Below are 25,054 nucleotides of genomic sequence, written 5' to 3' on the forward strand. Positions count from 1 at the left end.
ATGAATATTATCATCAAATCACTAAGATTTTTACAGTGTTAGACACAAAGTTCAATCTCAAATAGAGACTAGTTTTCATCTGTTTTTTTGCGGTAAATGGTTCTAAATGCAAGTGTTGACAGTAAGTTCTGCGAAGGTCCCGAGTAACGTTAACTGGATGTTGTTTCTGGAAAGACAGCTTTTCAAATGTCATTTTCAATGCTTTACGGATTACAAACCAGATTCCTTTCACCCTCAAAGGTGAACACCTCACAGACTGAACAAGTCAAATCAAAACTATCTGGGTTAATATGTTGTAGTGGGTGTAGGGTGACCTCAGCTGGTTGCCCTGGTAGTAGTTTGTGTTTTGCAAACTGTATGATATAATTTCATGCTGCCACTGTCCTTTTACACATGCTGGTAATGAAGACATATTAAATAAATGTACCAGGACCATACCAACACACACCTTCCTGCTTTGTGTTAGAGAGTTTCTGGTTCGGTTTGGAGCCAGGAATGGTCAACATAGTGGCCACAGCATTCAGTGTGTATTGAGTTGACGAAGAAATACCAATGACCAATCAAAGATGGCCTACACACACAGAGCTCAGGCACACTGTAACACTTGAAGCATGAAGTGTGACTTATTACTGATCCCATTAATGACAGAACAGCAAGTCATGAGGGGCTGTGTTGTATCTGTGTGTGGATGCTGTACACGTCTTTATCTAAAGAGAAGCATGATTTAAAGGACCATACTGATGCTTTATTCATATTTCACCATCTACAAATCACATCACGATTCTTGACCATTTTCAGTTTTTAGACTGATTCTCCATCTTCCAGAGAGCCATCTGTTTCCAGTCACTTCATTATCATATTGAACTGGCTGCAGATACTGTAACTTATTCAAAGGGATGTTTTGGTCATATGGTGATGAAGTTGTATACAGGGACTGTTTTGAAACGTCTCTTTATTGGAATGCTCCGATATCTGAGATTTGAGAATCGCCTGTGAGAAAAGAGAAAATTAATTTTGTCTTTTTGTGTTTGTTAAACTTCAAAACATGGAGTTGGGTGCTAATTTTAGGAATTTAAGGGAAACCATCAGTCAGTCCCCAGGGAAAGTAAAATTACAATAAATAAATAAAATGTGTGTGTTTTATATTTTGGAAGACAACATAAATCAAGAAATCTATACTTTTGATGTTAATGAAGGGCTTTGACAACATCCAGTAAGTACATAAAGTTCAACCATTTCAAGTATAGGGTCTCCAAGAATTTCCATGACTTTTTGACACATGTTCACACATGTGGATGAAATCAGCTGTCAAATCAAAAGAAGGAGCCTCTTAGAGATTGTTGTTTATTTGAGTTGACTGAGGAACATTGTCGTCAGACAACTCATTGTCACGTGTCGACCTCACAAACCTACATGAAACCATCCTTGAATGAACAATTACAAACCTGATACCCTGATGTGAAGAGGTTTAATATCTGTTGTAATGTTTTACTTTAGAATCTCTGGGGCTGTTAGTGCTCCATAGTAAGTTGGTTTCATGTAATGAAATGATTTGAAACAAATGTATGGTAGGAAGTAAACTAATCTACAAACTAATATTATTAATATTAATAATTCACCTCCTATTAACCTAATAAAGAGAAGCAGGTTGGACCGTGTGACGTGAAAATCTAAAGTAATGAGACAGATCTTCCACGGCTGTCACAGGAATTGAATATGTTTCTGGCTTTATGCTTCTATGTTTGCTAGGCCTCAGCTTCACTGTCTGAATTAGCTGGCTCTTCTGGCTGGAACAAAGGATTGTGGGCCAGTTTATGCAGATCCTCTGGAGGAATCTCTCTCATCGTCCCGTCCATACCGAGCTGCATGGGCTGGATCAAATTGGTCCTGCAGGGAGAAATGGTTCAAATGTAATAATGTGTGCATGTGTGAGTATAGACTGAGTCTGCAGCACGGAGTACTGAAAACTGTGGCAGTATCAATAATTGAAAGATATTGGCACTAAATGCATCTGATTCTCAGTATTGTCTTTATAAGTAAAATCTTCAATTATAAATGTGAAAATAGCCTTTATATAAGGCTTTCAACAATTTTAAAATGAATAAATTGTTAGAATGTACTGTTGATCTTAAACTGACCAGTACGTGTGTGTGTGTGTGTGTGTGTGTGTGTGTGTGTGTGTGCGTGCGTGCGTGCGTGCGTGCGTGCGTGCGTGCGTGCGTGCGTGCGTGCGTGTATGTATGTCTCTGTGTGTGTGTCCTGCTTTTATTGACCTTGACAGTCTGTCAAACATGTGGACCAGCTTCATGGCTTCAATTTCTTTCTGTTCCTCTGTCATTCCCTCCATGGGATTGGGCTGATCCTCTTGTACAACTCCTGTTATCGGATTTATGCTGGAAAGAAATTGAGATAAATATCAAAGGAACAGAATACAGCAACAATATTTTTTTCAATCAAGCAGCTGATGTGCATAATTAATGAGTACTTAAATTCAAATTAACATTGATCAAAGTTCATTCTTGGCCTTGGAAAGTTCTCATGACTAAAACAATCTCACCTTAAGGTCTATTAAGTAGCTGTCTCATCATATCACGTGATATTCATCAGGTCATGATAACAATTTGAAACTCAACTTTTAAGTTCTTATTACGAAGGAAAACAGGGAAATTTGGACATATGACAGTTGTGCAGACTCCATTTGCTGATGATGAGATCATGTTATATGAGCAGCAGCTGAATGGACGCTGCCAACCAACTTAAATATTGTTTTATTTTGTCTGTTTCATTTAATTTAGTGATGTCAAATGTGTCATCCCTGCTGTCAACCCAGCTGTATCATCAATGTGAATCAAGTAGGTCAACATGGGACTGGAGAGGAAGAGAGCTTTGTTTCAGCCAGGAACAGAGGTGTGTCAATGACATGGGCCACTGCATGCAGGCTGAGACAACTGGCTCTATGGACATCGCCACTCTGGTGTAGAAAGTCCCAGAGCTAGTGCAGGAGGCAGAGCAGTATATATATATATATATATATATATATATACAGTATAGAGTATAGTATATTTATATATAGTTGGGCAGTGATGGCTCTAGAACAAACTTAGGAAATAGGGGTAGTTGACAAAAAGACCTAGTAAACAAAAAAATTCTACGATCATTCACTTCTTCTACCGATTAAGAACTGTGTCTGAATTCTCAGAACAGACTTTGTGGAGCAGAGGTAGCAGAGCCTGAGCTCTGGAGTTGCCGTTCACTTCACGTTTTAACCCATACCTATCCTACACATAGCTGCAATGCTTTTGTTAGTGACGAAAATAATAACTGCTGCTCCTGTGGAGCCAGTTGAGCTGGCTCAGGTCTCTAATCAGGATGCCTCCTGGACACCTCCCTCTGGAGGTATTCCAGGCAAGGGAGACCTTGGAGCAGACCCAGAACATGGTGGGGGCCGGGTTATACATCTAGTCTGGTAATACTTTGGGACACTGCAGAAAGACCTGGAGGATGTCTGAACTACCTTTGCCCTGCTGCCACTGTGAAGCCGATCTGAATGAGCAGCAGACGGGTGGATCATTGGTAAAAACACAAGAACTACACTAATGTATGTGTCAAGTTCAGTAATTAGAGCTACACAGTTTCATTTGTGGAGAAAGTGCAACCACTGAGTTACGGTGACAGTGTTGTGCTGGTACTGACTGGGCTTTGGCCTCTCTGTACTCTTCTGTCTCAGACTCTTCATCTTCAGAGTAGATCCCAGAGTCTCTGCCCCCTCTTAGCAGTCCTCTGGCAGCCAGCAGACCTGCAGCATTACCGTATCCAGTGTACTTAATGAACCTTGAAACTGAATGGAGCAGAGAACATAGAACACAGTTGATATGGCAGTATTTGAACATTACACATTTAAAAGACATCATTATATTACCGCAATGTCAATAAATCCAAATCCAGTTCAACCTCTTACATTCTGATCGCTGGTCAGAGACCTTAATCCAATCGGAATGGGATTTAAGTCATATTACATATCTGATTAACCATAGGTAGTTTTGAAATTATGTGAATACGGTGAGATGGTTGATGTCACAGTGAGCCAACGAGCCAATGAGTCATACAACAATTGCAATGACTTATTAAAACAATCAACAAAGCAACATTTCCCTCACCATTTTCTTTGCAGAGAACAAAGAGGAATTCAGCAGCACAGTCCTTGACGTCGGTGTCAAAGTGTGTCATAATACGCACTAGTTTGTTCCTCACAGCACTGCCCACCTCTGGCCTGTTCTTCACATCACGCAGGGGGGGCAGCACCTAAACACACACACAAGGACATCCGAGACATCAAAACAACAACAATACTCATAATTCATCGCTTCATCATGTATTCTCTTTTCCTCAGTCCACAACTGACCTTGGACCTGAGGAACTTCCTGGTCTCTCGGTGGATTCGGGCACTCTCAGTCAGCAAGTTCAGTGATGGGAGAAGGGTCTCCTTCAGCTTATGTCCCTGGGAGTCAAGAACACTTCATTAAACAGGAAAAATACAAAAGAAATCAGCCACATTGCAATGACAAGTCAGTTTTATCAAACACATCCATGTAAATAGAGAAAAGATATGATTATTTCTATGTTATTTGGTTGTAATATAATTAAACACAACTTTATATATATATATATATATATATATATATATATAGCACAAGTGTTGTGTGAGCACAATATATATGTAATAGTGCAAACAATTAACAAATCTACAGTTAATGAAATTGTCAAATCCCGCTGAAATGCAGTGAACCTGAAACTTTGGGCATACAACTACAGTAATGTCAACGTTTGTCTATAATCTGTGATCGGTGACGTTTGTTTACAGCCTGCCAACTACAATGTAAATGTAATTAGTAACTTTCCACTACTGTCTGTCAGGAACATGGTCCATCACGTCTTTTTATTGGTGCGCTGACTATTAGTGTATTAATAGAACAGTCAAGCTTTCTTGTAAAAAAAATCATTAAAAAGTACACTTATCAAAAGTATTTGTATTTGAGAGTTGTAACGAGCAACTTGTTGCAGCCAGATGTCATACTATTATTTTGCTACTGTTAGAGTCACATGGACACCATTCATCAGTTAACATACAGCGCCACCTAGTGACAAACATTATACACTCGCAGTCTGCCTGGCTGTGTTCATTTACCTCCCAGGAAATAAGCAATGAATATCTTTTATCCAAACACGCGTTATATCAATATTATTGTGCCCCAATTTAAAACCATTGTTGCATGTAACTTAGGTTATGATTCATGCTTTTTCACTCATTATTATAGTATTGGAGCTATTAAACCCACATACACATAGAGTCTTACCTGGTCAAGTCTTTTCTCCATGAACTCCAGCAGCATTTTGACAGCATCCATGTTGACCCCCATGTACTCAATGGAGCCTTGTTGCACTTTGGGCATCAACAGTACATCCAAACAGGGCAGAGGGAGGTTGCCTAGCAAGTTAACAGTATGGCTGATAGAAAGAGTGGGAGCGAGTTAGGGGGACAGCGTCATGTAAGAGCAATGACTGTATGAATCAATGTACAGAAAAACAGGCACAAGTGAAGTGTGTGCTGTCCTACCTGTGGAATTCCTCATTCCGCTCCTCTCCGTCTGCATGGCTCATTAGACAGTGTCTCAGTATAGCTCCCAAATGTCTGTACTCTGCTGCCTCCTCCTTAACGCACAGACGTTACACACACATATTGGTCACATGTTCATCACTGTAAATTAGTGTCTTCTCTGTATATTTTACATTTGCTTGTGCGTAACAAGCTGAAGAAACTGACAGACTAAGTTGCTGTTGTTTTCTAATATTGAAAACAAGGAAATATTATTACCCTGACTTTTCATCGAGAGCCACCACAAGGTTAACATTTTGGGTTACCATCTCCAGAGGATACATTCTACAGATTTTGGAGATGAAAGGGTCAAATGTTTTACTTATTGAGTAAAATATAAAAAAATGCACTTGTTGGATTTGCACAAAACTGTGTACCCCCCAAGATAAATGTTATAACTTCGATGATCCTCTGACCGAGCGACATCATCAGGTCAAAGTTTCAATTTGTCCAATGCTTTGGTTTATGACCAAATACCTGAAAAATAATGACATTTAAATCAGCCTCAGCTTAAGCTTTTGTTGTGCTAAGTACTAAGTAGCATGTTTCAATTAAATGTTACTATACTAGCACGCTAAACTCTAAACCAGAGCTGAGGAAAGGCTGTAGACTCTTCAACACCCGCCACATCACGTAACTTATGATGTCTGTAACTCACATCCAGTGTGTTTATACTGACAGAAGATTCAGTAACCTGGATGTACCCACACAGGAGATATAATATGTTGACTTTTGACAATAGAAATCACAATTATTAATATAATAATGATAACAATATGGCTAAACTACTGTGTGTCATTTTCTTAAGTACCTCGTCAATCTTGTGCCTGGTCGTGTCAAATGTGATATTGAAGAGTGTCTTCAGTATTTCCATGGCTACTTCTGTCTTCTGCCGGCTCAGTGGGGGTAACTGTTCAGGCGGGACGCCCGCTAACCCCGCCCTGGCCGTCTCCAATGTATCTGGCCAACACAGATCCAGTGTGGCATCCAACTGGTTGCCTACAATATAAACAGGAAATTAAGTTATATACTTATGCTCTTTAACTTAGTACTTAGTACATTTGTACTTTCTGTTTACAAAAAGCATTTGGTATTTTTTTCATGTCTTGTTATATATATATATATATATATATATATATCATGAGTTGTTGGACTTCAGAACATCCTTTCGGTGGTCTGGAAGGTGAGAAAGCTGAGGGCAGTAGTTACACTGGTTACACAGGAAATCAGTTACCTAGCAGACTGATGCCGTGAAGCTCCTGGACCAGCTGTGCCCTGACGTCCACTCTCAGGGCAGTCAGCAGGAAGGTGAGGCGCAAGTCAAAGAAACGCACCTGGACAGAGAGCAGATCACTCTTTATCTTTTCCTGTTTATAGTATGGCTGGATATCAAACCTCAGTGCCTATTTGGTAGAAATGTTTTGCATCAAAGACTGTAAAGTACCAAAAGAATGGCCCTTTTTTGGTATTTGTACCAAACTCAGTTATTGTATTGACACCTGTGCTGAAAAGTGTAACCCGATCTCCCTTAAAAATAATGTTCATATTGTGCAAAGATACATTGTAGGCTTTACTGTTTGTATGGGTATGTTTAGGCAAATCAGACACTTGGTTAAAGCATTAGAAAAGTTAACTTAAAGCATTAGACAGCATGTGTTGGCTTAGTCAATATGTGACCAAACTACAATCTTCCTCTAACCTTTGTCAGGTTAACGCTCACACTACTCATTTGAAACCCACATTAAAACATCTAACTGACATCCGTACCTCATGGTTCCAGACGGGCTCATGACACTGCTTCAGCCTCTCTGCGACACCCTTTATCAGCTGTAGATCTGCTGCTACCACCTGCCATTTGTTCATCCATCAATCATCCATCCAAAGATACACTTTTTATATTATCACCAAGCAAATAACATTTTCTAATCAGATGAATTCATGTAAATGTAAACTGACCTGTGCTGTCTCATTGTGTAGCAGGAGGTTACAGATGGACTTGAGAGCCTCAACAATCACTTCCTGGTCAGAGTTTTCTGAAGGAGGGGAGGCTTCCTTAACCACTTCGCTGGAGACTTCTGCTGCCTCTTCCCTCTCTCCTCCCTCACACTCCACTAGGAAGACAAAGAATGTCAAAGTCAGGTAGCACAATATTTATTTATAAAAGGTTGGGAAGAAAAGGATAAACCGAGCTGCTTGTTTAGTAATTCCAGAACAAATTTGTGCTGCACTGTCAGCACGTAAATGACACCGTGTAACACCATCTACATGAACACACAGGAATTATGAGCAACATACAGCAAACATTTAATATGGGTGAACTTTAGCCCTGTTATATGGGTTTCAAAAACACCCAAGTGTTTGCATAGTAGGATTCTTTCAAATCAGCAACTAATTATAAATATATTTTTCTTTTCTTTTTAGTGATGTCACTGTGTTCCTAGATCTTAGCAATGACTGTGTTGGGTACAGCGTTATTAATGATGGCCAAGACTAATCGCTGGCTGCAGTGTAGGTCATAAATCCCACCCCCTCCATGTTAGCGGATGGGACATGGGCCAAACTAAAAAGTGGAAGTATACGTCAAATAAATCTTTTAGAATTTGCGGGTCTCTTTCTCATTTCTTCCACTTTGGATGCGTCAAACCAGCGTAACATAGCATTACGCGGACCGTACCTCAGTGCTATAGTAAACACACAGATATCTAAGCCCCACACTAAGATCATAAGAGAGCAGTGTTATTCTCAGAGATTCAGCAGTTTAGTGGAATTTTACAGATTCTTGCCCACTGACTGACTGAAAGACAGGAATAGCAGTAAAAAATACACAGTAATTATATCAACATTAGAAGAGAGATATAGCTATAGATACATAACACAATATAAAGAATGAACTCTAGAGCTCTAAAACTTTGAATACAACCTAAATACAAACATAGGTTAACATACTATAGGAGGCTTTTTTTCATAACAGATGACATAAGAAATTGGAAATTTAGATAGCATGGACCCATTTTAGAGGTGAAATGCTGCCCTCTATTTCTTTGGAGCAGGTGGCTCCAAATTACACATTGAACCTTTAAAATCGAGGGAAAAGCTCAGTGGTCCCAATGCAAGCATCAGATATCTTACATCTTTACAACTCACGAGAAGGATGAACATACAGTAACAACAATTAAATAATCCTGGTTTTAGTCAGGGACAGTGCTGCTGAGTGTAGGTCACCAATCACTGTTTTTACAAGCATAAAATGGGGGGACAAAACTGAAGACTTGAAACGTAAAAATACGCTTTTTCCTTCAATGAAGGTCTGTTACATTTTAAATTGAGAAATTGCATTTTAAATATACAAATACAAACAGGAGCACCAGGATAAACGCCTTTGAGTCTGAAAGCTTGGAGAAACCTGAGGAGTGGGCAGGACTTACCTTGGCCCTCCACCAGCTGGCTGTGGGCAGTTGTGGCAGTACTGAACACAGCAATGCCGGCGTAGCGGGCAAGAGTTGACATGGCAGAGCGGCTGATGAAGGGATCCAGGCAACGTGGGTCCCTGGACAGGATTCGAACCGTTTCGAGACAGGCAAGATGACATGAAGGCTGCAACTCCCTCTTCAGGAAACCGAGCACCAACTCCCCCAGAAGCTGCATCACACAACAAATATATCAGGTCAGACTTTTATTTATTAAGATTGAATCGTATAAATAACATCATTTGGAAATTACTACACAATAATTAATGTTAATATTTAAATGCCAGTTCTGAAATATTTTCCTTTGCAAACCATATTTTTGAATTGAATTGAATTTCCAATTGTTAGTTTCACCAATAACTTTGTGAATCTTTCTGTTTTTGTAAATGCAGTAGTGACCCTGACAGTCACGGGACAATTAAAACATTTTCAAAGTGGCTTATATCTTGTGGCTGACGTCGTGACCGTCAGCTAAGCTGTCTAACATAATAACGTGCTACAGTCTGTGTGTATGTGAATGTTCGATGTGTGCACATGTCTATTAGATAATGAAGGCCCACAATGGCACATAAGTTCACCTGAACTAACTTTCCTTTCCGTTTTTGCTTCTAGACACAACCACCATTTCTATCCTTTGCGGTCTCAAAAACGTCAACCAGTAAACATGCTTGATGCTCAGGTCTATGTTCCAGAGATGTGGGAGGTGTGTTTGTTGACTCCTCTGCGAGCCTGTACAACCAGCATACTTGATCTTGTACTCTAATGAGGGGTTTGTAAAATGCAGCCTTGCCATGTCACTCTTGGGTCTCTTTGTGGTAATTTTGTGTCTCCTTGTGGTTATTTTCCATCTATTTTATAAGCATTTTACTTTTCCTAGTTGTTGTTTTGTGTCTCTCTGTGGTTGTTTTGTGTCTATTTTAGGTCGTTTCACACATCCTCGTGATCATTTTGTGGTTGTTTTGCATCTCTCTGATTTGGTTTGGTTCACTTTGTGGTCATTTTGCATCTCCTTGTGTGTATGTTTTTAGTTGTTTTGCATCTTTGTAATTGTTTTGTTTCTCTTTTGGGTCGTTTGTAGTCGTTTTGTGTATGTTTGTGGTCATTTGCGACTCTTTGTGATCGCTTTGTGTATTTTATTCAGCGACACGTAAGTCAGGCTCCCTGACACCTTTAGGCCCCTGGGCCTGTGCCCAGTAGGCCCGTTCAGTAACCCGTCATGGTTCAGAGAAACATAATTTCAGCCTAAGTGGCAATGAATCTTTGAACTGAACTAAATGAAACGATTCAAAGTCATTCATAATTTTAATGTTTATACTCTACAACTGACAAAGGATTGTTTGGGTTTGTCAGGTCTCACTTGAATAGGTGAAGTTAGATTTTGAACCTTCGACATGTCCTTGTTGACAATGCCAGTGTCGTCTACAAATCGTTCACAAATTCAGTAAATAGTATATTCATATTCACATCAGCTGGTCAGTTAATGACATTTCACTGTAGACCATCAGAAAGAAGCTGGAACACGTTTACAGATGCTACACAAGATGTTCATTGTTGCTGTAGTTTGAACATACAGAAGGTTGGGAAGAGCAGCTGCGTCCTCACTGCTGTCTTGGTGTCCTTAAGGATTCATTATAGGTTGTAGGACAAAAAACTTGTTGCAAGTTGTAGATAAACTGTGGGCTCTGTTTTTCTAAGGAGGAAGCATAAGCATTCATAAGCATTTATTAGTTATGCACTAGCCTTGCTGTGAAGACAGCTAGTTAGTTTTGTAGTTAGGGTTACCTCCCCTGCCTGCCTCATACAGCTGTTATCTCATTGATTGCTTTTTAAAAGGTCAGTGATAATCGAGGTTAAAGTTGAAATAATTTGAACTTTGAGCGCAATTACGTGGCAATTAAGGGCATCACTTCCACCTAGCCGGGCGGCAGCGCTCTCGCCATAGGTACAGCACAGCCAGCTCAGAGCGGTTTTACCGCTGATCATGTGAAAGCAGCTTAAAGCATAGAGAGACTGATGATAGTGTTAGAAAAGGCTAGAGTTACATTTTCATTTACTGGTGACTTCTGTGTTGATATAGATGTACAGATCTTACACATTTTAAATAAATACAGAATGAGCTTCAAAAATGTACATGTCCTTAAAAATATTCTTTAAAAAAGTGCATTTCAAGACTCAGAAGTCTCTCTTTTCTGTCTCAAAGAAGTCCTGACCAGCCAGAATGAGGAAAATAACCTTAAAGAGAAACTTCAACTCAGTAAAGTTCAACAGTAAGTGAGCAGGACTCAGTGTTTGGTTGGGAATGTCAGGAATACCTCTCTGTCCTGCGCGTCTTCCTTACTGAATGTGAAGCAGTGGTTCATCTGAAGGAAGGAAAAGCAGAAGGCACAAATAAAGGTGTGAGATAAAGAAGACAGAAAAAACAGAAGCGACAAGAGGAAGACCGTAAGGACGGGGAAGAGATCATACAGTAAATCTTGAAGGTGTAACAACAAAGAAAGAAAGCATAGACAAGAAGTAATCATGAACAAGTGAAAGTTTGTTTGTTTGTTGCTACTATAAAAGTGACAGCATTTATCAGGAAGCAGGGTCATGTTGTGAGGTCAGGGTGGACTGTTGGCTGCACAAAATGTCTGATTTTGACACTGAAGACTGAATTTCGCATCCCATCCCCTATTAACAGTCAACGTTAGTTTCTTTAAACTATTTCCACAATGTTTCCCAGACAGTGAAAAACAACTTACATAGGCAGATAAGGCAACTTAATACAGTAACAATTGAAAATGTTCACCAGTTAGTCTGTAACTGTGTCTGTGTCTGTGTCTGAAGTGTACAGTGGATTTATCAGAAAACAGCTGCCTACTGCTGCTGCTGGAAACAAGGCTGCTGACAGCACAGTTTAAAGACAACATGCTAAAAAGCAATGTAGAGCAGAGGGGAAGTGCAAAGTTAGAGATAATTATCTGTTATCTATCTTTTGATCCATTGTTGAAGTAATAATACTCGACAGGTTGGACATTTCATGATTGGTTGGTTAAGAGCGAAGGGGTTAAGGTTTGACTCGACCGAATGCGGAAGGGGGTGTCTGTGACTGATCCCCAGCCCCTGCAGTCTACATGTCAGTGTGCTTGGGCAACATCCTGAACCCCAAATTGCTCCTGGTGGCTGTGCCATCGGTGTGCATGTGAATCTTTATCGCTCCAGAAGGCTCCTTGTTTGGTAGCTTCTGTCAGCAGTGTATAAATGTGTGTGTGAATGGGTGAATGCTGACTTGTGTGGTAAATCGATTTGAGTAGTCGGTAAGACTAGAAAAGCGCTATATAAATGTAGTCCATTTACCATAACAATCATGGAACGTACAAAGTGGTCGGGTATTATCTCGTTAATACTGTACCATGTCGCCAACAAGATGACAAATATTTACAAATTCTAAATTTAAGTTTATTTAAACATACAACTAATTTTAATCTTGCGTCTCTTTTTTAAACATCATTAAAAAAAGTTCATGAGGATCCTGTCGTTTGCATTGCTAGGCAACATCTAAAACAGGAAAGGGGTTCACAAGGCTGAGCCAGCAGCAGTTTTAGTTCTCATAAGTCTCATTGGTGCAGCTTTAACAATATATCAGTAAAAGGTAAATTCAGTGCATTTACTCATTGTGTATTGTATATGTTCCTTATGATGTCAGGACTGTTTCCTCACAAATAAAGAATAATTTAGACGCTTTATTGTAGAGAAAATGTAATACATAACAGGCTGAATAAACCAGAGCAGGCTAACAGCAGAGGAAAAGTGATGAAACTGAGAAAGGCATATAACAGACTCGATACCACCGAGTCTCCTGCAGCACTAAGCTGCTCATCCCTTAAGGGGTTTAGTAGAGCAGGATTTGGCCGGGCCGTAGGAGACTGTATTTGCGTATCAGAAAATCTAATCCAATTGCCTTCAAGATCAACACCCACACAGCTGACAAGGCTGAGAGAACCAAGCAGCAGTGCTCACCTGGGTTAGCAGAGAGCAAGTTGTGAAGCTCAGCTGGTATTTAGTCAAATGAAGATTGAGGGCTCTATTTTTGTGAACCTGGCGGCGCAGATCACAGTCAAGTCCACCGTGCACAAACACACTTTTGGTAATTTCATGGCCAGGCTGCCTGGTGCACCTGGGCTTACTTGAATACAGGGTGGGATCTGAAAGAATACATTATCATACATTTTAGATGGGCGTGTTAGATCACATTCACTTGTGCGGTCCCCTTTAAACACAGAATTCTCCCTGTCATGACGCAGACAGAATCCTGTGAGAGGAAACGTAAACGTGAACACAACAGCTTAAATCTTATGTCAAGAACAGATGATGACTCTTTTTAAATTGACTTCACCTTATTGGACATGTTGAAGATCCGATGGTCATCGTGTTTAACGTGTGTAATAGTGCACCATTTTATTTGTCATGACAACGATCCATACAATAACGATCCGCAGTTAAATGCCACCGTAGTGCCATACGTAAAATAAAAGTAGAAAATAAAAGATAAAACTGGTAATGATCCACAAATAAATTAGGACTTTAAAAATGACACTAAACTAATTTAACAGAACAATCTCTGTCGCGGTTTAATTGATCTACAATCTTTCATGGTACACTATTAACTGTTTTCAACACACCTGTGGATTCACACTGCAGTAGAAACTGTAGAATAAACAATCAAAACCGACAAGTTTGATGTGCACATCAGTCCGGAGGTTTCTGTGGTTACTTGGCTACAGATCTGCTGTGTGTAATTGTGGCTTGACAGTTCACGCCATCAGACCTCACACGGATCAGATACCCGCTGCCTCCAGATGGCTGTAAAGGGTCCGCAGAGCAAAGCATAGTAACTAATGTGGATTACAAGGTTGGTTATTATTCTTTATTCTGTCCAGCTGGCATTATTGCCATAATCAAAATACAACTTTATTTTATACAAAAGTTCAAACAGGCCTCATCTGTAGAACATGACATTAGTTCATTACAACATAACTGAGAACATGACTGCCACAAATACTGATAAAGGCAAATAACTGAAATCAAGAAGTTGAAATAATAAATTAATGTTACTATTAATATGTCTGAGGATTTTTTAAAAGAAAGCCAAATCGGTTTTAAATGCTTCAAAAACAGGAGGGGATGTTAAAAATCTACATTTAAGAAAATAATATTTATAAGATATTTAACTATTTAACCTTCATTTCATTAGAATACATTTGTTGTTCCAAATACTTTACAGCAGGGATTGTATAAAGGTGATAAAGTATGTCCATGAATAGATATGAGTATAATATGAATTACAATTCTTCCTCTGCATTGAAGAGTTGTATGTGCAGCCATGTTTGGTTCATGGTGTTCTTCCGGTTACACTCGTAGACTTCTTGCTTCTTCTGCTGGGGCCTCGCCCCTGTCTCTCGCCTCACGCGGAGGTATACACAAAGTTAAAGCCTCCTGAGGACGAGGTTTGAGAACTGTCCTCACATACTCATTTTGAAAGTCAGCGACAGACTTTTGGGTTTATAGGGCTGGGGCCACTTTCTGTGGTCCAGCCAAAAAGTGGAAAGATGAACAAGAGATGAAAAAGGCCTTTGTGTGATTTTTAGGGAGGTTTATGTGAGTGACAGAAATATTATGGAGCATGAGAGACAAGATTGCAGTGTGCCATTGGACTGGCATCGTCAAGCCCTTGAGCGCATCTTTCCTCCCACTGGGGAGCACAGCGAATCACCAATACTAAACCCGGCACATTTGAGGACATAGTGCTCCCCAGGAAAATGCCACAAAGTATCAAGTGGTGCTGCAAGTTCTCTGCAAACTTGTTTTACCCTAAGTTTAGTTTACATAGTTTCCCCAACCTTGTTGATAGAGGTCGTAGGGACCTTCTCTGCATTTTTGGTTGAAAGAAAATTTTAATCTATATTTTCATTTACAGTTAATATTCTCCTAAAAATTGAATATCAGTGAAATATATGATAGTAAAGCTCAGTGCCCTAATGGTGCAAATAAAACCTTATCTATCCAGTGTACTATTCATCATCATTGTCATATGTATATGTATATAACATATGCCTTTGCTAGTTTAGATATGAATGGTAGGTATCTTTGTCTCCATGTATCTCAGATGAGTCATGTCTTCTCTAAAATTAAAACAATGCAAACCACAATGACACTCGGTACCCACTCCAATCACTCCTCTCATTCTTCCCCTGTAACATCATTTTTTAATTTTCAAAATTTCCAACAGCAACTTCAAATCAGAAGATGTTGAGCAGTATACTGTACTGTAACTCTGATTAATACTATCAATATATACTGTAGAGGTGGGGGATTGTTATGTTTTTATTTACATATTAAAGCTGCAATGCAATAATCCATGTGATTGTTTTTATGAACAATGGATCAAATGACTATGTGGTATGTGAAAGGTGTTGCTTTGTATAGACAAACCCACAGAGAATGATCAGCAACTCTGCAGTTCCCCTCTACTATACAGAGCTTTTTAGCATCTTTTAGTTCATTGTTCAGTCTCAGTGCTCTCATCAGCAGGGAGCTGTAGAGAAAAAGCTCTTAGCCCACTGTGCACCACCTGCTCAGCAGCAAAGAGCAGACACACACAGTCAGAGACTAGCTGGTGAGCATAATGGAGCATTTAACAGCTAAAGAGACTGATATGTTCTCAGGACAGAAGATAAATCCAGAGCCAAAGTGAATATTTGACTTCATGCAGATGGACACAAACATACCTCCATAAGATTGCTAATGCTGCTCTGTGTGTGCTGGAGGTGTAACTGTTATAATAATATTATAACATTAAGCAGCTTGTTCTGCTGCCCCCAGAGGCCAAATAATTTATGGATCTTTAAAACCGGTTTAGCGTCTCTAGGATAGGAAATAAAAAGCATTATTTCAAGATTACAGTTTTAGTTTAAAATCTCCTGTATTCTTGTGTGTGGTGGAAATATTTGCTAGGCCAACAAATGAATTTTATCAAATGTGATGCGATGAAGACCTTAAACTTTCTAAAGGTGTTATTAATAAGCATGTGAATTGGAGAGATCTACGGTGTGCCGACCAGCCCTGGTCTCCCCTATAATCATCATCTAACCTGAAAAGGTGTTTGTAGCTGACCTACCGCTACGCTAACCAGGCAGCATTTACAGAACTTATGTGTGTATGATAAACGTCATGCTTCAATGCAGAGAGTGCGTCCTGATGTTTACCTCCTGGCTGTAGCTCTGTAGAGCCGTCAAAGCTGAGTCTTGCTTTCCAGTCTCCATTTGCTCTATGATGGCATTTAAATCCATTTTCATCGCCATTTTCGCTAGCAGCAGCTTCTTCCTGAATGCACCGTCAGAGCAGGACTGTGTGTGTTTGTCACTCAGATTGTATATTCACCACCCACAGATGACTGCATGATGTCTGGATCCCTGCGAGCCGGCGAGAAGCGATTAACGGACAGGATTTGTGTAAACCAAGTGCTGCGTTCAGGTGTCGCAGAGAAAGACGGAATAAACTATTATCCCGATTAACGTATTTGCGTTTGGTCGGAAATATAATTAATCATAGCTTTCAGGGTGCAATCTCCAATGTATTCATTTATTTTTTATTTATAATAACAATGATAATATTTTATATTATTATTATTATTATTATTATTATTATTATTATTATTATTATTATTATTATTATTATTATTGTTGTTATAATGTAAAGGAGGAAGGGAGTTTTTAAGTAAACCCCGTCAGCATACCTGTCAACATTGGAATTTCAAAATAAGGGAAAAAAAATTCAACTTATTTTTCGCCCATATTTTAACAGCACTTACTCTCTTCCTTATATAACTTGATTAAATGTTCTTTATTTAGATTTTTTTTATTACTGTAGTCATGTTCTTCCATCTCTTCTGTCTGCTTGCCATCGCCTCTTAATACAACCTCAGAAAAAGCGCAGGTGTGTAATCTCTTGGTTTTATAATTAGACAAATCTATCAAATGATAGTTAATACCTGACTAGGGAGGCCTCCACACCTAGTACGTGCACGTTGTGTATCTGTGGTAGAAGTTCAAAGCCCCACCTCCTTCATTTTGCCGCTAGCTTAAAGCTGCGGAAAACTAGGTTAACTCTTGTTTTGTCTAGTGTTAGGTTATATATTTATATTGTTTGTGTAGGAGCTGGAGTGGGCAGTATTATTTCCATTGAGGTTCTGCTTTACAATTTGTCATTGTCAGATTAAACAGAGATCAGCTCCATAGAGACATTACTAACCAACATGATGCACCTGTTACATTATCTCGCGGTAACACTTGAATAGGACAGAATCAGCATTAATGTTATTAGTAAAACATGTGCTTTCCCTACTATGACAATTCTAAATGTCTGAAAAAGGCCTATTGTCTTGACAAACTAAATATTAACATCTATAATGACTGTTTCTTGGAAAAACATGTATTATACTATAATGATTACCTTAACATCATAAACCATCAGACTAATGTCATCAGCTGCCTTTTTATGTCACTCTAGACGCAGATGAGATAGCATTGATATGATGAATTTTGTATTTTTATATTATACCCAGTTCAGGAGGAAAGTGAGTACTGTACATCATTTTGTATTTAGGTGAAAAAGTTTCCTAGAGCTGTCACAATATCATATTTTCACTACATGATTATTGTGGGCAAAATATATATATAAATATATATTTTTGGAGGCACCGGGAAGTTTTTTTGACATCCTCCTGAATCCATCTTTTTCATATACGATCACACCATCATTTGTGTCACATGGATGTTGTATTGTTACTATGTTGTTTATCCTGTACACACAACATCTATTACAATCTGTCCGTCCTGGGAGAGGGATCCCTCCTCAGTCTCTCTCTGAGGTTTCTTCCATTTCTCCCCCTTTAATTGTGGGGTTTCTTTTAGGAAGTTTTTCCTTGTACGGTGCGAGGGTCTAAGGACAGAGGGGGTCGTATGCTGTAAAGAATTCACACTAACGATATTATCGTGATATATCTAAATATCTACATATCTACAAAGCCAACCCTTCCTCATTTCATGTCATAAACTTGAGTTTTTGATTTGTTGTTGACATTAAGTTTTCCTTACTGTAAATACTGTAAATAAACTCACGTGTCATCCCAACTATGAGCACACTTTTTACCGAATTCAACTCTGAGGCCATGAGGCAGGGAAAGTGAATGTACATGCACATGTCAGTGTCATAACTGTGTTTGACTTCTTTCCTCTTGCTACTTTGGATATGAAATAGCACCAGTAGTAGCTCCAAAGCTAACTGAGAGATATTCTCTCTTAGTTTGAGAACCTTTTTCAGGCACATCAGATTGTAATCTGACAACCCCTTGTAATCCTTGATATGCACACTTTTTTTGGATTCAACTGGACTAATACCTTCAATTGTGCTTAGTGTTCACAAAATGCTTGTAAGAAATAGTTCATCACAACTTTTAATTTACATGCATTCATTTGGCAGACACTTTTGTCCAAAGCGAAAGGGAAATATTAATATCTCACATTACAATGAAAAAGTGACATAATGCTTACTGTAATTGCACAATTACATGCTTACTTTAACTGTCAAACAGATTGTTAATCTTTTTCTCATCAAAATCATGTTAGCTCTACTCTAAATGTTTCTTTTTGCACTGCTCCTAAACCCTTCCTGCAAACAAGAATACTATGTCATATGAGACACCATCTGTATCGATTTAACTCTGACCTGTATTTGTTGAACTTTGGCTTCTTTTTACGCTGTACATAAAACATATTATTGTTTACAATGTATATATCTAAGTTACATCTATTGAAATGTGTATTTTACATACTGGTTTGTTGTTGAGCATGGACGTTTATTCTTTACCTGGGGATCTATTTATTCATGATGATTAATTGATTTATTTGAAAAATAATTACATATTGGCTTATTGTCCATGCTGTGTATACCTCTGACAATCATTCACGTTCATATATCCTGGTTAGATGCCAAACTGCATTTGATTGTACTGGTAGCTACTTAACCTTGGGAAATTATAACATATAATGCATTTAATCTAAATTAATCTAAACATGGAGTCAGGTTATTGTGCTCACTATCTAAATAGTTGTCTGGACTTTGCTCACCATGTTAACAGTCACTACACTCTCTGGTTTGCTGTAAGCCTACATGATGAAACGATAAGAATTATCATCAATAGAAAAAAATCTAAATAATAATAAATCAAAATGCTACAGACAGTTTTTCGTATTCATTACTACCATACTCAGTTGTAAGTGCATTATACATATAACATAACCACAGTTATCAAAGGGGTACTATAATATAAAATGTAAAAAATTGTGATTAATACAATTAATTGTGAGACAACATACATTGTGTTCAGCATAACAAAATGTAATTGTCAATAACAAATAAGAGTATGGATTGTTTCCCAACAACAATAAACCCTGATTGCAATACAATAATGTAATAAAAAATGTTAGCATTTTTATTATATTTTAAAATTAGGATTTTGACTGAGCATGAGGACAAGAGATTAAGTATTGTCTGGTGGGTTTACTTGGTTACATCTCTTCCATTTGTTTTTGCTTTGGAAACAATACCAGAGGTGAAAATCATCTCATGATTCTGTACTACGGTCTACCATCTGTAACCTTCAGTAAATTGGGCGTTTCTCGGTTAGCCAAGGGCGTGCTCTTTCTGTGAGAGTTCGTTCGATTTGTAATGCCAAGTCAACGTGCGAGCGGGGTTAATGTTGAGATTAACCATATTTTACCAGAATATGATCATATAACTCGTGAGGTAAACAATTTTTTTTTCTTTACTTCTTTTGTGACCAAACACATTTTACTAAAGGTATACAGTTAAGAAAACAGTGTAATCTCCGCTCTTCCGGGCCACAGAATACATACTTCGATTAAATGACGCAGGGAAGTGGGACACTCGTAGCCAATCAAACCTCATGACTGGATTTGAGCGATGGGTTTACAACCAATAGTGTTGCTGCGACAGTTTGAGTGACATAGGCTGTAGCTGTAGTGGGGGAAGGGGTCGCTGAAGTTGACGGAACCGCCATCTTGAAAAGTGCCCTCCGATGATCTACCTTTTCGCGCCTGTCAGAATCAGTTTTAAACGCTTTATTTTCCTTACCGGAATTTCGTCTATTGTCAGTTTTCGTTTTGTTAAGGCCTGGGGCTGACGGCAAGATAAGCTACATGCTGGATACTCGCTGTTTACCGTTGTCTATCGGTAGGTACACTTGCCAGCCCATGCACTTGGTTGGTGCTGAAGAGACGATTAGCCAGCAGTCTTTAGATAGCCGGCTAACGTTAGCTGGCTAGCAAGAAGCATACTTGGCCATCTTAACACTGCTGTCAGACACTCCGGTATACCTCTAGCTAGGACAGGGGTAACGTTAACGTTTCATATCTGTGTTTTAAGGCACCGTGAAGCCATAGCCTTATTTAGTTGGCCAACTTTTCAGCCAATTAGCGTTAGTCTCATAGCTCACTGATACCGGTCAACTCGACGTAACGTTAGCGCCTAACGTTAGTTTGATCCTGATTTAAGTTGGCCAGGTTAGCTAACAATAGCTAACGAAAGCTAGTGACGTTAGCCAGTTTGCCTGAGCCGGTGCGTTAGCGCTGGTCTGTTTGGGCCCTGGTATGTAAATGCACTGACGTTACTGCTAACGTAGTATTTCGCCAGCAAAACGCAAATAACGTTGGTCAGTGGTATATCATTATATTGGACAGGTAATAGCTTAAATGATCAGATTGTGTTAGCCTTACGCTACAAACCATGTTTAGTCGGAATTTAAGCTTTTTCTGACGTCGTTCAGTTTAACTAACGTTAACGTTATAACAGGGCCGTCATGTTTTTTTCAAGAACAGCCACTTTGCGTGCTATTTGTGGATAACTGGAGAATAGTGTAACTAAAGTCATCATTTGTGGTTACTACTGCATTCTGAAACAAAACTGCGTCTTTAACTGGTTCAGTCTGTTTGCTCAAAATTGGAAATTACTGAACCGTAAAATGATAACTGCAAAGGTTATAGCAGCTTTGTTTATATAAATAATGAAAACGCTGTTGTCTTTTTATTTGGGAACTTAACAGTCAAATGTAACGTTATCTCAACTGTCGGTAGCTAATTAGTGTCTTGATCGGTTTTGTTTGGGTCTCGTGACAGTGGCTAGTAGACTGTGACATCCCATAATGCACTGTGTTATAGCTGTAAACGTTTGTTTTCCAGCGTATTTTATTGCTTTTGGTCTTTGGTATATGTCTCACTGTTATTGTAGTTGTATACAGGGGCTAATCAAGGAGGGGTACATTGCATTCCTTGATTTAGAGTCTTGAAACTTTGTATGATTATGGATGTATTTTATAATTGCAATACTTGTGGTGGACAGCTGTTGCTAAGGTAATTGACAGAGAAAGAGAAACTCAACCTTTTCAATCTAAAACAACATGGATGTACTTGGTATGATCATGACTAGCTACACATAAGAAGGGTTGAGCTCACTAGCTAGCATCTGTTGTATTTATTGAACCTATTTGCTGTCATAATCTTCTTCAATATATGTAGGGATGCGGTTTATGCAACAGTGCACACTTTCCCTATCTTACCAGGTTTGCTGTCAACAGCACACTTTGTTCACATATGTACAAGAAAACAAGTTGTCGGAAAATCTGTTTAGTATTAAACATGTGTTAACCTGCAGCCGGCCAGTAATCAGATGTTCCTCCTCTCGCCACCTTATTTTAAATATGGGCTATATGAGACTGAGGAGATTTTTTTATTTATTTTTTTGGTACATTTGGGCTGGTGACACATTGAAATAAGTAGTATTTGTGAGACCACAACGTTTAATTTGCAGAATGAATGTGGCTGTATTTTACAGAGCTGTTCAGCTGTAACAACAGTTTAGACATCTATCTCAGATTCAGTTGTCAGAGTTTAGGATTGCAATAATTTTGAAGCTAAGACAAATGACCTTTTTTTACCCTACAGCATAACATGTTCCCTCTCCTGCATATACACGGCTAAAAATAAATCATGTTTTTCTATTAGAAATCTAGCTGTGTTCATTGGAATTCACTTAATCCCTAACTCTAGATAATTATGGATCCGTGCTTAGTGTGAAGTATTGTCTTGTGATGCTTAACTGTGTTTTGATTTTCCTTACTCCATCATTGCATCTAACTGCTATACAACTACCTATTAATACCTATAAATGTTTTATTTGTAAACAACCCACATATGTGAGCAGCTGCATCTGTTGTGCTCTCATGTCATACCAGAGTCTTGTCTAGGTATGTCAGCTGTTGTTATTGAGTCACCAGTAATATTATATATATATTATATATATATATATATATATAATATATATATATATATTATTGTTTAGCTCAATTGTATATAGTACTTTATTTTAATATATATATATATATATATATATATATATATATATATTTATATATATATATATATATATATATTTATATATGAAATATTTTAAAATAAGTACTATATACAATTGAGCTAAACAATAATTACAAAGTTACAAAATTACAAAAAACAAACAAAAAAAAACCGTATGTACATATATGAAGACAAAAAATATAAGAAGTAAAATATATTTAAATATATTTATATTTATTTAGTGCAGACAGCAAGTGAGTGAGTGTGTTTGTGGTTGAGAAGCCTGATGGCTTGGTGGTAGAAACTGTCCCTGAGTCTGGTGGTGCAGCCAGGCTCCTGTATTGTCTGCCTGACGGTAACAGGGAGAACAGTCTGCTGGGTGGCTGTGGACCTTGATGATGCTTTGACTGTTGCCAATGATGTGCTGTGTCGCCTCCACCACCCTCTGAAGCGATTTGAGGCTTTGAGCAGAACAGTTCCCGTACCAGACCGTGATACAGCCCGTCAGCAAGCTCGCAATGGTTCCTCTGTAGAAGTGTGTGAGGATGCTGGTGTTCATGCCAAACTTCCTCAGTCTTCTCAGGAAATAGAGCCGCTGACAAGCTTTCTTAGTCACTGTGTTTGTGTGAAGTGACCAGGAGAGGTCCTCAGTGATGTGCACGCCGAGGAACTTAAAGCTGCTGACCCTTTCAACCTCAGCATCACCAACATGGATGGGGAGGTTTCCACCCCCTTCTGTCTCCTGTAGTCCACGATCATCTCTTTAGTCTTGCTGACGTTAAGAGAGAGGTTATTTTCCTGACACCAGCTGTGCAGTATCTATCACGCGTTCCACCCACTATTAGTTTGCTTTCATTTGGTTTTACCTTAATTCTCTTATCATTTCAGATCCTGGATCATCCTCACTGCCTGCAATCAACTTATTCCCCTCATATGGTTTCCACAGCCCATCTCCTCACCACTTGTTTGTGATGAGGCCCATGATGGTCGTATCGTCAGCAAACTTAAAGATGATGTTTGAACTGTGCTTGGCAGCACAGTCGTAGGTGAACAGGGAGTACAGGAGGGGGCTGAGCACACAGCCTTGTGGTGTACCCGTGTTCAGTGTCAGCGAGAAAGAAGTGTGGCTGCCGACTCTCACCACCTGGGGCTTGCCCGTCAGGAAGTTGAATATCCAGCTGCGGATGGAGGCATCCAGACCAAGATCAGCGAGCTTAGTGACGCGTTTAGAGGGAATAATGGTGTTAAATGCCAAACATGAGACTGGCACAACTATCAATTCTCCTCCTACCAAAGTTACTGCTGCAACCACTATTGTAACTACTGCTACTATATCTACTTCCACTACTAAATAAACACTATCACTAATAAATAAATAGCAAAAAACAAGTTGAATGAATTTTAATTGTATTCTTTCAATTGTTATTGTCATCTTTACTTCTTCTTTGTTTCTTCAGTTGCCAAACAAATCAGTTTCTTGCCATTTAGTCTGTTTTTGTTTTATTAATCCATCTGAATAGACCTGTGTATGAATTGTTCTAGACAAATAACATTTTAGTAATTAAAAATATTAAAAACGCTGCTGCTGCACATATTAGAAACACTCCTATAAATAAATATACGACATGCAGGCCTACAAAGTTCACCTCGAATACAAAAACTACTTTGAAACATGTGATTCACGATTTAATTTATCTAAATATACTTCTTATACGCTGCGCCTCAGTGAGGACGCTGCGCTGTGTTGTCTGTGTTGAGGAAGTGTACCGGGGGTGATGTGAGGACACGTCCCGCTCTCCGGTCACGGTGTCAGATACCCGGAGGTGTGACAGCCAATTAAATTCCGACGCTGCCTGAGGGCGGTCAACGTACAGTCTCCCTCCCACACACACTTCACACACACACGGCGCCTAGCACATAGAGAAAAACAAACATTAATCCACAATATCAGTACCTGCTCGTCGTGTTGTGCTCCTGAGAAGCTGTGAACCGTCGCTATGTCTCTGCCCATCGTGTCCCGGCTGTGGAGGAGTGCGCTGAGGACTCAGCTCGTGCCTGTGGCTAATTTGACGTCCAAACCTGCCAAACACCACATCTCTGGAGGGGTGAGTCCATGTTCCCTCTGCTGACCTGACATGACCGCAGCAGCACATGTTCAACAGGCTTTGAATCCTATCAAACAGCCAGTGTTAGCGAGCTTTATAACGTAATATCTCAAAGGCCTGATAGGACGGAGCATAATTCTCATGCAGGGCTCACTTTCCCCTAACTGCGTCAAACTTTACATTACATGCTTCACTCATACATGTATCAAATGTTGATTGTTATATTTGTTCATGCACTATGCTTGTATAGGACTTTATTTTATCAATCGAATTAATTTTGTTTAACTCTTTTGACAAGTGCGTCAGTATCTCGCCATTATTCCGCCTAAACCCAACACGTACACATCTCTGCCAGCTCAG

General features: G+C 39.1%; 2 protein-coding genes across 2 annotated transcripts in view; both read right to left on the reverse strand.

Annotated features, from left to right (window-relative positions):
• Positions 1 to 966: 966 nt before the first annotated feature.
• ric8a (RIC8 guanine nucleotide exchange factor A) lies at positions 967 to 16,609 on the reverse strand. Its single transcript, XM_029434706.1, has 14 exons — positions 16,365 to 16,609; positions 11,433 to 11,480; positions 9,079 to 9,292; positions 7,610 to 7,764; positions 7,421 to 7,501; positions 6,888 to 6,987; positions 6,465 to 6,652; positions 5,615 to 5,709; positions 5,355 to 5,505; positions 4,403 to 4,498; positions 4,158 to 4,302; positions 3,694 to 3,838; positions 2,274 to 2,393; positions 967 to 1,887 (listed from the first exon to the last, which is right to left on the reverse strand). The coding sequence occupies exons 1-14, from the start codon at positions 16,458 to 16,460 to the stop codon at positions 1,746 to 1,748; spliced, it is 1,776 nt and encodes a 591-aa protein (XP_029290566.1). The 5' UTR covers positions 16,461 to 16,609; the 3' UTR covers positions 967 to 1,745.
• Positions 16,610 to 20,123: 3,514 nt separating this feature from the next.
• LOC115009317 (protein phosphatase 6, regulatory subunit 3) overlaps positions 20,124 to 25,054 on the reverse strand; it is a 10,678-nt gene continuing 5,747 nt past the window's right edge. Inside the window, exons 11-14 of the mRNA XM_029433241.1 lie at positions 23,549 to 23,802; positions 23,275 to 23,361; positions 22,981 to 23,164; positions 20,124 to 20,276 (exon numbers count right to left, since the gene is read on the reverse strand). Coding sequence (XP_029289101.1) covers positions 20,124 to 20,276; positions 22,981 to 23,164; positions 23,275 to 23,361; positions 23,549 to 23,802 — 678 coding nt within the window. The remainder of the gene's footprint in view (positions 20,277 to 22,980; positions 23,165 to 23,274; positions 23,362 to 23,548; positions 23,803 to 25,054) is intronic.

The sequence above is a fragment of the Cottoperca gobio genome, chromosome 6 (genome assembly GCF_900634415.1).
Source record: "Cottoperca gobio chromosome 6, fCotGob3.1, whole genome shotgun sequence".
NCBI lineage: Eukaryota > Metazoa > Chordata > Actinopteri > Perciformes > Bovichtidae > Cottoperca > Cottoperca gobio.